Genomic DNA, 17,101 nt, shown 5'->3' with positions numbered 1-17,101 from the left:
GTTCAGGCTCAGAGCAACCTTTGGGACACTGCTCAGCACGCTGCCTGGTCTTGAAGAAGGGGGTACCCCAAGGAGCATCTCTACTCTGTACGTGCAGTCCCCGTGGGTTAGACCTGATTCGATGGCAATCCCGCACACGTGTTTCCCGTGTGTTTCTGTTACAGCCCTCGCAGGCAGTGCTGTGGCTGCTCCAGTTGTGCACTCCAGATGTGTTCTGGGACATGGGCTGATGTGCCGAGGACCTGAATAGTTGTATCCCATGCGCTTCAGACTAAATGATGATGGCTTTCGCCCGCACAAGGGGACTTCCTTTCAGTGTCACACAGGAGGGGATGAAAGAGATACAAATTCATGGCAACAGTGGTAGCAGATATATAATCCCTGTGCTGACTAGAACACCGTCTCCTTTAAAAATAAAACCCTGGGTTCTGTTTTGTTTTTCCTTTTCCTTAAAAAAAAAAAATTACTTCCTGAAAACAAAGGAAATAACAAACAATAGCAACTCCATCTCCCAATTCTACTCTGATTGTCTGCCAAGAGTCAGAACAGACTGCTTAGTTCATGCGGTTCCATTTCATTAGAGAGTACTGATCAGCATAAGAAGAATGCTTCTAAATTAAGCTACCCAAATATGCACTTAGTTAATACTGAGGGAGCTAATTTACTGTATTATTTAAAATATAAATTGGCTAGCAAATCTATTTACTGAGGTCTAACAGCCAGGCAAGGATGCATAATTTTCTCTTAGCTGTTGAGTGCTTTTTAATAATCTATTGAAACTTAACAGAGAACCATTTCATTAAATGAAAAGTGAATAATACTAAGCAGCCTAAAATGTAAAGTATTATCCACACATGGAGACTAGGCTTTAAAAATCAATGGCATTTGAGGAACAAAGAAGGAATTAGGATTTTGCTTCTTCCCACTGTTAAGTTTCTGTTAGTTTGATTTAAAGTATAATTCAAAACTCACAAAATAGCTTGTGGGAAATGTCAAAGTCAAAAAGTAAACAAATAAGGTAAAGGTAGAGTGGAGGAGAAGGAACACACACACACACACACACACACACACACACAAACCAACTTTAATTTCTAGAACAATCCTCTTTTGTAGCCAAACACTTGTAACCCAAAGCCACCTCACTGTCAAGTAGACTAAGAGGACCACACGTGTCTTCTCCGTTTAGTATAAAACCGCGATGCCTGTTTGACTTCAGCAAATGCCCCCTTGAACACGGTGTCCCCCTGGCACGGTCTGTTCCCTCAGTCTCTAGACTCTGGAGGCATTTGGTGGTCTTTGGTCAGGAACCCCATTGAATCTAAATATTCAGATATCCTCTCTGGTCTTCAATTGTCCTGATCCTGGTTTTGGACCTTCTCCGGGGCTCTGAGATAAACAGAGGGAAGCCATGGGGGTGGGTGGGTCGGGGGGCGGGTTTGAGACTTCATTACGGCCGATGCTACTGGCATCCAGTGCGAGTGCTTGGGACCTGACCCATCTGACTGCCTGAGTTGAGGAGTCAGAAAAGATCAGGACCTTATAATTTACCTATGTTCATAGATTTTGTGTGTGTGGGGTGGGGTGGAATAGCTCATCTTTTACCAGGTGAGCCAAAATGTCTGAGACCAGTGGTCAGTGATTAAATGGACTCAGGTGGAAGGTCTGATTTGTAGTGCTTGCCAGTTTCATGGTGTAAATACTCCCACGATAGCTGAGTTCAAGCTAACCATTTGCCACCACTGACCTGAGCAGTGATGTGTGTCTCCTGGGCCACAGTGAGAGAGCTCCATCAGCCGCCTGCTAGACTTGTCTGCACTCTGCTGTTCACTACTATGCTCAGAGGTAAGGATAGGTTTAACAGGCTGGCCGGCTCCCGTGTCTGTGTTTCTCAGAAGACCTCGAGGCTCTCTGAGACCTTGAGTCACCTCAACACTACAGGCAGGGAGCATTTGTTGCTAGAGCCCTGCCTCCTTCTCCCAGCCTCTTAGTCTCTCCTCCTCAAGGAAACTACAGATGTAGATCATAAAACTAGATCTTGGATCTTGAGTAAGGGTAAATCATGAACTAGACTGTGCTTTTATCCTCCCGTGGAGGTGAGATATAAAAAAAGACAAAACAGGCAGAAAGAGAGAATTAAGAAGTGAATTCTCAATTACATTTTAATTGCACCAACTCTTGTGCTATAAATTTTAATTCTGTAAGGAGAATCAAAACAGCACTCCTTTCTGACATTCTGCTAAGACAAGTACACTCTTGCTTCCTTGGCATTTCCATGTGGGGAGAAGAGGGTGTCTGGCCCTTGTGCATTTGATGAAAGGAGAGAGGAGTGGAGAAAAAAATGGGATGGCTCATGCCATTGACTGACTTAAGGATACCAGAGGCTGCAGACCACAGTTAGGGACAGCATATTGATGATGGTTTAATCGCTCACTCAGGATCCATACATAGCCCGGAAATAAAAGAAGCCTGGAAGAGAAATATCACCTCTCTTAAAGAATATATTAAAACTTCTTAATGAAAAATTAGAGTAATAAAATTTATTAGTGTCATAACTTCTGCTCTGTCTCTCTCCTTCAAGAGAAAGGCTCTCTTTGGTCATAAACTTCAGAGAAGAGTAGAACGGGTGACCCTTGTTGAGTGCACCCTTTAAGCGTCCTGTGAGGGGGTTCAAAAAGTTCTTGGATGAATTTCATGGTGCTTTTAAAGAAATTTTTATTCTGACTTTGGTCAAGGTTTACAGAGCAGATCATCCATTTTACAGTCAACCATTCATACACATTTCATTCAATTCATCCATTTCAGTCCTCTCAATGTACTACTGTTGATCCTACTCTGTCTCCGTGTTTCCTGTTTCTGATTCCTTCTTCTTTCCCAATCCCCTACCCTTGGGTAAATGCTGCCCTTTTTATGTTTCATGCTTAATTATTCCGACGGGGGTGGAGTTTAGTTCCAGACCTTAAGAGCCCTAGCCCTGGGGGGCCCACAGTGTCTAGCTTACCAATAACCTGGATCTCATTGAAGATCTGAGTTCAGTGCCGCATTGTTTGCCTGCTCTAGCCAGGACGCTCCCATGCGATTCTCGTCAGTGCAGTTTGTAGCCATAGCGAGGCACCCTCTCAGGGGTCCTCACACTTTTTAAACAGGGGGCCAGTTCACTGTCCCTCAGACCGTTAGAGGGCTGGACTATAGTTTTAAAAAGCCATGAACAAATTCCTATGCACACTGGACGAGTCGGCTGCTAAGCAGGACAGGCAGTGACAGCAAAAACACCCGGCAGGCCTGATAAATGTCCTCGGTGGGCCACATGTGACTCACGGGCCGTAGTTTGAGGACCCCTGCGTCTAGTTCGTGTGGTCTCAGCTGTGGAGACCGACACTTGAGTGAGTCAATCGTCCACTGGGCTAATTGTTTCCATTTGTCCTCCAGTTTTCATCACTCTTTTCTCTAGGAGACAGACAAACGTATAATTCCATGATACTTTCATCACATTTCCCACCAACTTTTGAACGTCCTTTCATACCTATTTGTGGTGTCTCGTGCAAAATTTTATATGAATTCCCTCAGAATTCTCATGAAAAGCTACGTTCTTAGAGTAACCACCCCTCTCAGATTTCCCAGAACTTTCTTTAATGTTAACATTGAAAATCCTGAGTCCTGGGAAATCCCTGGTCTCTGGACAAACAGAGAGCTGCTCACCCGAACGCTCATCTCCGTTTTATAGATGGGAAATAAGCAATGGAGTCACCAAGTCAGAGTAGGTTTGCATGTTAGAAAACAGCCTACCAGCACCTTCATGCCTGTAGGAATTCTTCATTGGAAGTTATTTTCTTTCAGAACGTTCATGATCTCATTTCATTGTCTCTTTCTTTGTTATCATTGCTTCTTTGCAGATTTTAGCAATCCATTCACTTGGACAACTTTTAAGATTTTGGTTTTAGCAGTTGTGCCTATAATTCCTTTTTCTTTCTTTCTTTCCTTGCATTTATTCTACTTGCAATTCTTATTGTTGTTCAGTTCCATAGAGTGGATTTCTACTCAGAACAGTCTATATACAACAGACCAAATCACTGCCCAGGTCGGCACCATCTTCACAATTGTTGTCATGTTGGAGCCCACTGCTGCACTCGCTGTGCCAGTCCATCTTGCTGCGGACCGGGATTCTGAGAACGCCTCAAAGACTGTGGCTTGAAGATTGGTCAATATTGAAAATATGCAGCAATTTTGAAGTTTTGCTCTTTCCCATTCTCTCCTCCTATCATATTCTAATATAAACATAAATTAAATATTCTATAGTTTTATGACTTTTGCTTTCTTACTTTGTTCTCCATGATTCAGTATTAATATTTTTATTAACCTAGCTTTCAGTTCACATAGTTTCTCTTTTTCCATGATTCAGTATTAATATTTTTATTAACCTAGCTTTCAGTTCACATAGTTTCTCTTTTGCCATGTCTAACCTATTTTCTTATTTTGTTACTGTATTTTTGGCTTTTTCATTCCCATTTGATGCATGTATTATATATTTTAGTTCTCTAATGAATTCTCTGTTGTACCAGATAGTTTCCTAAACATTTTGGTCAGTTATTTAAATGTCTATATCTGGTAATTCCAACATCTAGATCACTTGTGGTCTTTTTCTGCTGTCTGCAGTTTCTTTTTTTTGTTGGCTTTTAGTAATCTGATCTTCTTTCTTGGTATATATAATAAATTTCATTGAATTTAGACAAAATCAAGTTGGAAAATATAAGAAATAATATTACTTCCTCCAGATAAAAAGATTTAATTTTTTTTGCAGAGTAGACAGAGTAGAGCACAACTTGATCCAATCAGAAGTTTAGAGTTGGATTTCAGATCTTGTGAAGGATAACCCATTTCTGATTATCATTACTTCAAATAGATTGTTATCTGTGGGTATGTACCAAAGCTGTTCTCTAAACGCTGTATTTTGTATCTTGACAGGTTTTGAACACTGCATTTTGTCTTTTCAGTTTACGTAATTTGGGTCTCAGTACGATAAGTCTGTTGCAAGTTCTGTCTACATTTTCAAACCTTTACCTCTCACTCTGTGCTTACCTTCTTGATTAAAGAATCTTAGAAACTAGTGATTGACTCAAAGGAAAAGCAAACACAAATGTTAGATTCCCTTTTCTTTTTTTAAATCATTTTCTTGGGGGCTCATACAACTCTTATCACAATCCATCCATCCATTGAGTCAAGCACGTTGTTACATTTATTGCCCTTATCATTCTCAAAATATGTGCTTTCTACTTGAGCTCTTGGTATCAGCTCCTCATTTTTCCCCTCTCCCCTTGCTCCCCTCTTCCTCATGAGCCCTTGATAATTTATAAATTATTATTTTGTCATATCTTACACTGTCCGATGTCTCCCTTCACCCACTTTTTTATTGTCCATCCCCCAGGGTGGGGGTTATATGTGGATCCTTGTAATCGGTTCCCCCTTTCTACCCCGCCTTCCCTCCACCCTCCCGGTGTGACCACTCTCACCACTGGTCCTGAAGGGGTTGTCTGCCCTGGATTCCCTGTGTTTCCAGTTCCTCTCTGTACCAGTGCACATCCTCTGGTCTAGCTGTAGATTCCTTTTCTAAAATTCTGTTTTCTCCATGATTATGACCTCTCTAGTCCTGCCTGCTTTGACCGATTTCTGATATGCCTTTAAACAGCTCTTCTTTTAAAATATCGTTTTTAACTCTTCACATGAGCTGGCATTGATCAGAAGTATTCCTAAACTTCCAATCATCAATAATTATCAACGCATCTTGATTGCATGTTTGCTCAATTTCCGATGGACATCATTGGTAGAATTCTTCAATTTCTTCATCACTAGCTTTCCTGATTGGTGCATAAATTTCAATAATTGCATTGATTAAATGTCCTTGAAGGTAGATAGATATAATCTAATCACAGATAGCATTGTACTTCATGATGGAGTTAGCAAGATCCTTTCTGACAATGAATGCCACCCCATTCCTCTTGATTGTGTTATTTCCGGCATAGTAAATTTTATGATGTTCTGACTCAAAATGCCCAATATCAGTCCATTTCAGCTCACTAATGCTAGCACCTCAATCTCCCTGTGTTCCACTTCATTTTTCACCACTTCCAATTTTTCTAAATTCGTATTTCATACATTCCAAGTTCCAATCAAGGTTTTTGCAGCTGTTTCTCTACCTTAAGTCCTACCCCTTCAGCAAATAGAGATCCTGACTGCTGCAGCCCCACAGGTTTTATGGGATGCATGTTGCCATGGTCGACTTCCCTCCAAGGAAGGTGTTTATTTGTGTTTCATTGACTATACATAGCATTGGACTGTGTGGACCATAATAAACTGTGGATAACCTTGAGAAGAATGGAAAGTCCAGAACACTTCATTGTGCTCATTCGGAACTTGTGCAGGATCAAGCCACAGTTGTGGAAACAGAACAAAGGAATATTGCTTGATTCGAAATTGGGAAAGTTAAGCATCACAGTTGTATCCTCTCACCATATTGTCCAATCTCTATGCTGAGCAAGTCATCAGAGAGGGTGGGTTCTATGAAGAAGAGTGTAGCATCCGGATTGGGAGAAGGCTGATTAACAACCTGCAGTATGCAGTGATACAAGCTTGCTTGCTAAAGGTGAGGAGGAGTTGAAGCTATTGCTGATGAATAGCAAGGATTGAAGCCTTCAGTGTGGATTACAACTCAATCTAAGGAAGACCAAGATCCTCATGACTGAACCACTAGAAATACAGCCAGAGTGCTCCTTACACATAAGGATGCCAAGACATCATCTTACATACTTTGGACATATTGTCAAGCGAGGCCAGTCCCTGGTGAAAGACATCATGTTTGGTAATTTGGAGGGGCCTCAAAAACGAGGAATGTTCTCGATGAGATGGATTGACACAGTGACTGAGCCAGTGGGCTGAGGCAGAGGAACAATTGGGAGGACGGTGCGGATCATGAAGTGTTTCGTTCCGTTGTGCATGGGGTTGCTGTGGGTCAGAGCTCACATAATGGGCCCTGACAGCAACATTCCTAAATCACTGCCTGATTGCAGCAGATGATGTATGCACAGGCATGAAGGCCTTTGGGAACAGTGTCTCTGTGTGGCACAGGTAAGCCCTGGGCTACAGTTGGCAGGTGGCAGTTTGAACCCAGCCAGAGATGTTTCAGGGGGAAAACTGGCAACCTGCTTCTGAAAGATCATAGCCTGGCATGTGGCTCTACTGGGACATGGGAGTTCATGGAGCCAACTCAATGCCAAGTGGCAGGTTTAGCAAAGATAAAACAGGATCAAAAACATGGATTGACTACTCCAGGAACCCGTACCGCTTTGGTGGGCACTGTTGGGTTTCCTGAAGTACCTAGAAGCTTCGTTTCCCTCCTCGTCCATAACCATTTGCTACAGTCGAGGCGTGGAGCTGAGATCCTTAAGTGTAATTTTTCCACGAAAGTTGAGGGAGGCCTGCTGAGATGAGGAAGCTCGGCTTTGGGTTTTGAAACTGACGTTCCTCATTCTTTTGTGAAGAGGTAGCTGCTAACAAGCTCAGACTTATTTCTTTTTCTTGCTCCCTAGTATCTTTTTTTTTCTCATTATGTTTCCCCAGTTGTAGTGCATTTTCCTTTTATTTGCTTATGGCGAGTGTCTGAAAGCGGAAAGCAAGAACTTGGTGTGAAGTGGAAAAAGAAGAGTCAAAGAACACTAATGTAAATATGAAGACTTAACAAGCAAGGTTCTCCAGCGTGTCTGCCTCTTTCTAGAGAAGAAAAAGTAAACACCCATCCATCCTGCATCGTTTACCTCCCAAACCTGCTTCTCCCCAAGGATGCGTCTGACCTTCCCTGGTTGGTAGCATCACTGCTTGCTCGGCTGTCCGTCAGAAAGCTAGAGTGCAAGGTGGTGGGAGGAGAGGGCCTCATGCTCCCATCTCACCCATGTTGTTACTGCCAGTGCTCTTGGGTCGGTTCACTCATGGCCACCCTCCTGAGAAGAGAACTGAGAGCTGCCTGGGCCTGCGCCCTCCTCACAGACGGTACTGGGCATCTCACTGAGAACCTTCTCTCTTCCACGGACCCTCTGCTTTTCCAAACGAGATGTCTTCTGCAAGGACCCGTAGTTTTGGATTGCATGCCCAGAGGACCCAAGAAGTCAAAATATCCTCGGATCTAAGGAGTATTCGGGCTGTGCTTCCCGTAATCTGTGGGACACAAGGACGATTCAAAATAGTTTGTGGGGAAAAGGAAGTAAAGATAGTGGAATTTTCCCCAAAATTGTTGGCGCCTCCTCATATTTAATATTCTTTGCTAACACCGACCGTAGTCGGAAGGTGCCCATTCTTACTCATCGGCCAGCTTTTCTCAGCCTACAAGGCCATTGAAAATATGACTCAAGCCAGGCACACCCCAGTCCTCCGAGTGAAATCTTTGTTTTTATTTTTAACGCGTTAAAGTACTCTTTTGCAGCAGACGAGCCCAATGCAATACTGCACAAAATGGTTTTGCTTTTAAGCCTGATGAACTGCTTGTGTTTTGGCTCATACCAGCATCCCTTTCCCCATCTCTTCCTTCCTCTTGCATCGTCTCTCCCCTCAACCCCCAGTCAGCCTCTCTCTACCGCCTTGCCCCAGCCTAACTCTCTTCCAAATCAGTCCCTTTGTGACCTATAAAGTCAGCTTCCATAGTGCACATCTCCGCCTGCCACTACCCTGCTGAAAATCCTGTAGGGTACATCCAGAGAGGCAAAGTTGTACAGACAGAACACAGATTACTGGTTGCCAAGAGCTGGGGGGCGTGATGTTTCCAGTGGGACATGGGGTCCCCCACCGGGATGATGAAAACGTCTGTAACCAGATGTGTTGATGAAGACAGGACATTGTGACTGTACTAACTGCCGCTGAATTACACACTTTGCTCCGGTTAAAGTGGTCAATTTTATGTGTGGTTTGTTGTTGCTATTAGGTGCTATCTAGTCAATCTTTGTGACAGAGTAGCCAACTCCTTTACGGCTTTCTGTTCTGCAATCTCTATGGGAATACGACATTTTCCACATGCCACATGGACAGAAATGACAGATGCATCCGTGTAACAAGCACAGTGCACACAAGAGACTGATGTGCAAGGGGGTTGCATGCTTTGCAAGCACTCATACACACAATGTGCACATTACACACACACACACACACACATACACACAATGCACATGTTATTGATGCAAAGATAGGGTAGATTCTCAGGTTGAGAGAGGTGGTTTTGAACCTTTGTGTCAGCAACTGAGCATCTAACCATTGGACCACTAGACTGACCCCTTTGTGCATATTTACCATGATATACAATAAATACAATAATAGGATAAAGTCCACTCACCCCAGCAGGAGTCATATGAAGCTTTACATGGCCTCCTTAGCACATACCTGTCCAATTTCTCCTCCTATTGTCTCCCTTAGCCCCACTGAGGGACCCTGATGGTGTAGTGGGCATGCAGTGATCTGCTAAGCATAAGGTCAGCAGTTCAAAACCACCAGCTGCTCATCAGGAGCAAGATGGGGCTTTGTACTCCCTTAAAAAAGCTACAGTCTTGGAAACCCCCCGGGGCGTATCTGCCCCATCCTACAGGGTCACTATGAACCGGAACTGACTCGATGGCAGTGAGTTTGGCTTTTGCTTTGGAGCCCAGCAACATGAGAAGAACATAGATCACTGCACATGTCATCTGCTTCTTCTGTCTGGAGCGAACCCCCCACACTCACCCACTCATCATTACCTGCCCAGTGATCTCCTCCTTCAGCACCCAGCTCAGAGGAAGCTGTGGAAAGCCTCCCCTGACACGCGCATGTCAGCAAGCCCAGAGTGCACTTCCCCTAACAGCCTCTCTTCTAGAAAGGCAAAAGTGGGCAGCCGTGACCACATGTCCGTGTTTCCAACTCCAGGGAGAGTTGTATTGTTTTCTTACAACTGAAATGGAATGAGGCTTTAAAGCATTTGTGTAACCCTCCTTAACTTCATGGCACCTGTGTGACCCTCCTGGAACATCTGGAAGCCATGAGTTTAGAGGTGTCCGTTCTACCATGGAAGCACCCAGAAATAGGCAGCTTCTGGTGCTAAGGCTGTGTCTACCCAGTGAGCCTTTCCATTCATTTTGCCCAGATTCAACATGTAATCAGGGCCCTGACACCCTTGGTTACCTCTGAACACCATCCTTCAGCACAGATTACATCTAGACATCAAATACAAATGCTCAGAACTAGACCAGTAAGTAGCATCATGATACATGGAGAAGTATTAACACTGTGAAGGTTTTTATTTTACTTGGATACACAATCAATACCCATGGAAGCAGCAGTCAAAAGATCAAACAACATATTGCATTGGGCGAATCTGCTCCAAGATACCTCTTTGAAGTGTTAAAAAGCATCCGAAGCAAACATGTCACTTGGAGGAGTCAGGTGTCCCTGACCTAAGTCATGGTATTTTTTAATATATAAGGAAGATTGAAGAACTGATGCCTTTGAGCTATGGTATTGGGGAAGAGTATTATATATGCTATGGGTGGCCAGAAGAAGAAACAAATTTGTCCTGGAAAAAGTACAGCTTGAAATGAGGGTGCGGACACATCCTCTCACCTACTTGGGGTCATGTTATTGGGAGGGACCCGTCTCTAGAGAAGGACTTGGGCTTGGTGAAGCAGAGGGCCAGCTGAAGCAGAAGACCCTCCGTGGATGAGTGGCACAGTGGGTGCAGCAGTAGACACACATAGCAATGATGGTGAGGATGGTGCAGGGCCAGGCAGAGTCTGGGTCCCTTGTACACAGGGGTGCTGTGAGTGGGATTTGACTTGAAGGTCCCTAACAACAGGGGTGGAGCCCTGCAGTCTGTTTCAATAAGCCCAAGCACTTGATACATGCTCAAGTTTGAGAATCATTATCTAAATAATGATTCTCCCTTTTAAATCAAGATTTTTGGTGTTGATGTGGGCACACTGGATCTTCTAGGGTAGTTAGGTTGATAGGGCCCCCTGGATTGTTTGGAATAATAAGAATAATGATAAAACTGGTGATCGCAACTCACTTTCACTGAATGCTGTAACAGGAAAAGCATGGTGCCAAGTGCTTCACAGATATCATTCCATTAAATCCTCACACAACTCACAATGTGCCATACTGCCTTATGTACTGGACTGCTAAGGACATTGAGTCTCAGCGAGGTTAAGTTACTTACCCAGGGTCACACAGCTTGAAGCTATCCCACTCTTGTCTGCCAAGCGCAGGCCAGAAAGCCAAGTACGATGTTATCTATACCTCATTAGCCAAAGCTCTGGTCCTCGAGGCAGAATGACCTTTCAGCTCTTGGGCACTGAGCTTATTGCTGTTCCGGACCAGTGCTGCCAAATCATTTCCAGTGGAAGCAGTTGGAATTTGTCACCCATATGACTTACAACTCTCAGCTGAACAAAAGTTGCACAGATCCTTGGCCAAGCCAGAGATGTAGATGGGAATCTATGGGAAGAAAACCCTGGCCTGGGACTGTGGGGAGAGCAAATGTTCCCTGGAGTTAAGGGAAGGTCTTTTTGCCAGACCTTTGCTCACTTTCAGTCTAAGACACAAAGCAGGGCATGCCGGGTTCTGGACGAAAGCGTGGGCATGGTGCTAGATCGGTTCCACTGGAGTCACAAGGAGATGCATTCACATGCCTACTGATAGAGCACATGACGGGCATCACTCCAGGCCATCTGGAAGTCATGACCCCTCTCCACTACCTGCCTCAGGGGGTGGATAAGTGAATGAGGTTCTATCCAAATGTAGGAAATGGTTAAGCAGACCCGTTTGATTCAAGCACAGGGGTGCTTGCGTGAGAAGTCGAGGGTGTACTCGGAAACAGTCTTCTGAGAAAAGTCCGCTGCACAAGGACTCCTGTTGGAGCTCGCTCATGTGAACTAACACAACGCTATCACCGTTCCATTCTATTTTCCATCAGCTTTTCGAAGGCCCCTCATACAGAAACCTAAGATAAATTAGTGGATACTAGGCTTAAGGGAGAGTGAGAAAAAAGGACTTTATGCTTCGGGGGCACTGAATGTATAGAATGTGGAATCATTGTAAAAGGACAGAAGATAATATTGATCACTGAATGATACATGGAAATAATGTTTGGTGTTTTTAATATATTTTTTCACTACAGTATAAAAAGAGGCAGTGAAAAGGGGGGGTGGGGGAGGTAGAGGAGAAGGAGCAGAAAAGGACAATGACGAAGACCACTATGACAGCAGGGTTCTAGCTAGTTCTCTTCAAATTGGGGCCTTACATCTTGACAAAGAAAACCCAGGCAGCTCAATCCCAAGAGGAAAATGACAAAGTGTGATGTTCAAGCCTGATACATGTGAAGGATGACCGCAGTGTGGTCATCTATCTAAAAGACTCCCTACTTGAAGGCCCCTCTTGTGAAAGCAGAAGAGCCCTGGTGGCATAGTGGAAATAAGCTCTCCTCTTAACCAGAAGGTTCCCAGTTCAAGCCCAGAGGTCACCTTGGAAACTTTGGAGCAGTTCCACTCTGTCCTACACGATTGCTGTGAGTCAGAGTTTGACTCGCTGACAAGTCTACTTTTCATTACTAAAGCTATCGAAAACAAGATGGTCCCAAAGTATAGATTAGTAGAATATATTAGGATATCATGTAAGCAATAAGTCTGTGGTGGTCTAAATTAAAATATACCATATATTCAGAATGTTTATCTCTCTAAATGTTAATGTTTCTTTTCTTTCTTTTAGGTAATTGTTCGCGGGGGAGGACACATCTTGCCCTATGACCAGCCTCTGAGATCTTTCGACATGATGAATCGTTTTATTTTTGAAAGGGGGTGGGACCCTTATGGGGAATAACGTCTCTTCCTACAAGGGAAGTTTAGAGATTTTCATGTTTGAAATAGAAAATCTTAAGATTAGAAAATGTCCCCTGAACAAAGACTGTCTTTTTAAAACTCTCTGTAGAATGTTTCTCATCAATTACAAACAAAGCACCTTGAAACAAATGAGTGTTTATTTGGGGGAGTGGGGGGCGACGGAAACTACTTACTGTAAAATTAACTTGTCAAAAGCACTCTGCATGAGTAAACATTCCAGGCCTGATATTAAAGTATGGAAGGAGTGGTTTCTGTGACCGTGATGCAGACAGAGGCGGTCAGAGAATGTTGGAGCTATAACTTTCAAGTCCACTTTCAAGCCCCGGAGGAGTACGTGTTGGGCTGCAATCCCAATGGTTAGACGTTGGAAACCATTGTCAGCTGCTAGGGCAGTGGTTCTCAACCTGTGGGTCGCGACCCCTTTGGGGGTTAAACGATCCTTTCACTGGGGTGGCCTAAGACCATCAGAAAACACATAAATAGGGGGATCCCAGGAAGATGGCCGCCAGATAAGTAGCCCACGTCCGGAGCTTCGAGGAAATCAATGAGTGGGAAGAGTTGGAGGTGGGGTAGGGGTACCAAATTTGTCTGTTCGATTCCCAAAACCACTCAGAGCATCTCTCAGACACAGAAGTGGACTCCCACCCATGGCCAGGGCTCCGCGCAGACACCTGTGGTCTCTGGTGCAGTACTCCATGGCCAGCTCTGCTGGGACCTGCACCACAAGGCAGCCAGGTGCATGGCGGAGGCTGCGTCTGCCTCGGAGCTCCACACAAAACCGCCAGTCAGTAACCCCTCACCCCGCATCAGGGAACCCGGGGGCCATGTGTGTGCTCCAACCAGCATACCCCCTCCACCCCATGCAGATTAAGGCCCTACCTGGGCACCCCTCGTGGTACAGCAGACCAGACCATCCCCCCTGCCCCCCAGAGGCGCACTCCTAGCACCACAGCCAGGCAGAAGGCAGAGACTGAGGACCTGCCTCTGGGCTCCACGCAAACCGCCAATCAGGCCTTCCTGCATGCTCAGAGGTCATAGCCCAGAGGAGCCCGCCCCATCACTGCACTCCTTGCAGATCCACCAGCCAGCCCTCTCCCTGGGCCTCCCCACCTCCCCCACCCCTCTACACACACACACACACACACACACACACACACACACACACACTCAGAGATCACCATCCTGCCACACAGCTTCAGGCCGGCCAAGCAGAGGACCCAAGTCTGGCAGAACCTTTTGGGCTGCAGCATAGGAACCCAAGCCTTTGGGGCTTTCTCACTGCATTCTCCCTTCGCACTGCTCACCCTGTCCCACCCTTTGGGCTCCAAGCAGTGCATTTGTACACCAGTCACTGTACCCCTACCACCTGCCTACCTGAAGGAAGTGCCCCTAGCCAGAAACAGATCACCCAATCCCCAACCCATCCCCTAAATACACCCCCACCTACACTGGGGCCAATACTTTCTATCAGACCGCAGCTTGCACAGCTGCAAACAGCCCCTAAGGAGACCTGAAGGTGGCTGGAGCTCAAACCATAGGAGAAGGCCAGAGGGAATCCTCAGCAGGACAAAGGTGACACACAACCCCTCAAGGCAGTTGGCTAAAGGCACCCAGCTGAAGCACCAACCTCCCAAAGAGAGCTCAGGGCTCTGCGACACCCGGGAAAATGGCACCAAGTGCCCACAAATCGAACAAAAAACAGCAAGCTGCTTCCACAGCTTCAACAAGAAAAGAGAAACAACATCCAATGCCAGAGGACCACCTGGACCTAACAGCAGTCATAGAAAGGGCAGAGGTTGACCTCCCACAGAAATAAATCTTCAGAATGCTGTCTGGAGCCATACAGGACATGAGGGAAGCATTACAGAAAAAGGATGAAACGATAGAGGAATTAAAGGCTATGCACCAAAGGGAAATACAGGAGTTAAAGGGCGAGATAACAAAACCTAACAGCAAACTCACAGACTTTGCCCAGAGAATGGAGGAGGCAGAGAACCGCACCAGTGACCTAGAGGATTCACAAGCAGAAATTAATAAATGTGAGAGAAACTCTAACAAGTCCATTAGAGAAGCTGAAGAAAACCTCAGAGCTATGTCTGACACTATGAGAAGGAACAACATCAGAATTATCGGCTTGCAGGAAGAATCCACATCAAAGAAACCAACATCCAAAATAGTGATGGAATGCTTGGAGGAAAACTTTCCGAACTTAATGAATGAAAACCAGGCAACTATTCAGGAGGCTGAAAGAACACCAGCTAGACTGAATCCCCAGAAGAAGTCACCAAGACATATAGTTGTTAAACAATCCAACTCTGAGGAAAAGGAGAAAATAATGAGAGCATTAAGAAGAAAACAGACAACCACATCTAAAGGCAAGTAGATAAGAATATGCTCAGACCTGTCAGCAGACACTATGAAGAAGAGGAGACAGTGGAGGAGCATATTCCGAAAATTACAGGAAAATAACGCAAACCCAAGAATACTCTATCCAGTGAAACTCTCTTTCAAAATAGATGGAGAAGTGAGAGTCTTCCCGGACAAGGAAAAACTCAAAGAATATGCTAAAAGGAACCCAGCACTACAAAAGATCCTCACTGACCCAGTATGGGCAGAAGAACAACCATCACCAAGCACATACAAGAGACCACCACACAGAACAACACCCAGAGACCATCAAAGGGAAAACAGCCCCCAAGATAAAACTGGCTCAACAATGGAAAAAAGGGAAGAATGAACCGCAAACACACATATGCACAATCCACGGAAAAGAAATGGAGGTAGGAAAACACCCAACACAAGAGAGATAAAGTGACATCACAGGGTCCACAGATAGATGTAATAACCCTGAATATTAATGGGTTGAACTCAGGCCTTAAGAGACAGAGGCTAAGAGACTGGCTTGGAAAACACAAACCTTTGATTTGCTGCCTACATGAAACACATCTCAACATTACAGATAAAAACAGCTGAGAATCAAAGGATAGAGACATTATCAGGCAAACTCTAATTCAAAAAAAGCAGGGGTTGCAATCCTAATCTCAGATAAAATTGACCTCCAAGTGCAAATCATAAAAAGAGATAAGGATGGACACTATATAATGCTCAAGGGAGCATTATATAAAGAACCAATAAGCATTCTAAACATTTACTCACCAAATAAGCATCCAGCAGAATATGTCAAGCAAACACTTCAAAGGATGAAAAAAGAAATCACAGCCTCAACAATTATAGTAGGTGACTTCAATACACTGCTCTCTGAGAAAGACAGAACACTTGGAAAAAAGTCAACAAGGAGACTAGAGATTTAAACACTACAATTAGACAATTTGACCTGATAGATATCTACAGTGCTCTCCACACAAACAAAAAAGAATTCACATTCTATTCTGGTCCACATGGCACATTTTCTAAAATAGATCACATGCTAGGGCATCAGTCGAATCTACATAAATTCAAGCACATTGATATCATACAGACCTCTCTCTCTGACCACTGTGCCATAAGATTGGAAATAAACCAAAGGAAGATAAGGAAAGTAAGGGCAAACTATTGGAGAATGAATAAATCTCTACTGCAAAAGGAGAGTGTACTGGCTCAGATCAAAGATGAAATTAGGAAATTTCTAGAAACCAACAAGAATGAAAACACGACATACCAAAACTTATGGGACACAGCAAAGACAGTCATCAGAGGTAGTCTCATAGCATTACATGCGCACATAAAGGAGGAGAGGCATATGATACACTGACACAAAATTTACAGCAACTAGAGCAGAGTCAGGAAGAAAATCAAACTAACAGAAAAAGACAAGAAATAATAAGAATTAGATCTGAGATTCAGGAGAGAGAAAATAAGAAAATTATGGAACAAATCAATGCCGCTAAAAGTTGGTTCTTCGAACGGATAAATTGAATCGACAAACCTCTTGCGAATTTGACCAAAGGAAGGAACGCATTTCAATAGCAAGGATGAGGGATGAAAGAGGGAATATTACAATGGACCATAGTGAAATCAAAAGGATAATTACACACTACTATGAAGGACTGTACTCCAATTAATTCAAAAACTTGGAAAACATGGATGAATTCTTGGAAAAACAGTCCCTCCCCAGACTATCCCCAATGCCCATCAAAAACCTCAACAGATCCTTTTCAGTAGAAGAAATAGACAAGGCTGTCAAAGAATTAAAAACTAAGAAGGCTCCA

At 44.2% G+C, this 17,101-nt stretch overlaps 1 protein-coding gene across 1 annotated transcript in view; it reads left to right on the top strand.

Moving 5' to 3' along the window:
* Positions 1–12,933, top strand: part of CPVL (carboxypeptidase vitellogenic like) — a 130,926-nt gene extending 117,993 nt beyond the window's left edge. The window contains exon 12 of the mRNA XM_004702853.2: positions 12,763–12,933. Within this exon, the coding sequence (XP_004702910.1) occupies positions 12,763–12,873 (111 nt within the window). The 3' untranslated portion in view covers positions 12,874–12,933. The remainder of the gene's footprint in view (positions 1–12,762) is intronic.
* The last annotated feature ends 4,168 nt before the right edge of the window (positions 12,934–17,101 follow it).

This window comes from Echinops telfairi, unplaced genomic scaffold (genome assembly GCF_000313985.2).
Source record: "Echinops telfairi isolate 266 unplaced genomic scaffold, ASM31398v2 ScPeMD7_23;HRSCAF=83, whole genome shotgun sequence".
NCBI lineage: Eukaryota > Metazoa > Chordata > Mammalia > Afrosoricida > Tenrecidae > Echinops > Echinops telfairi.
The sequence above is the reverse complement of the archived record's forward strand: the minus strand, read 5'-3'. Positions and strand labels throughout refer to the sequence as shown.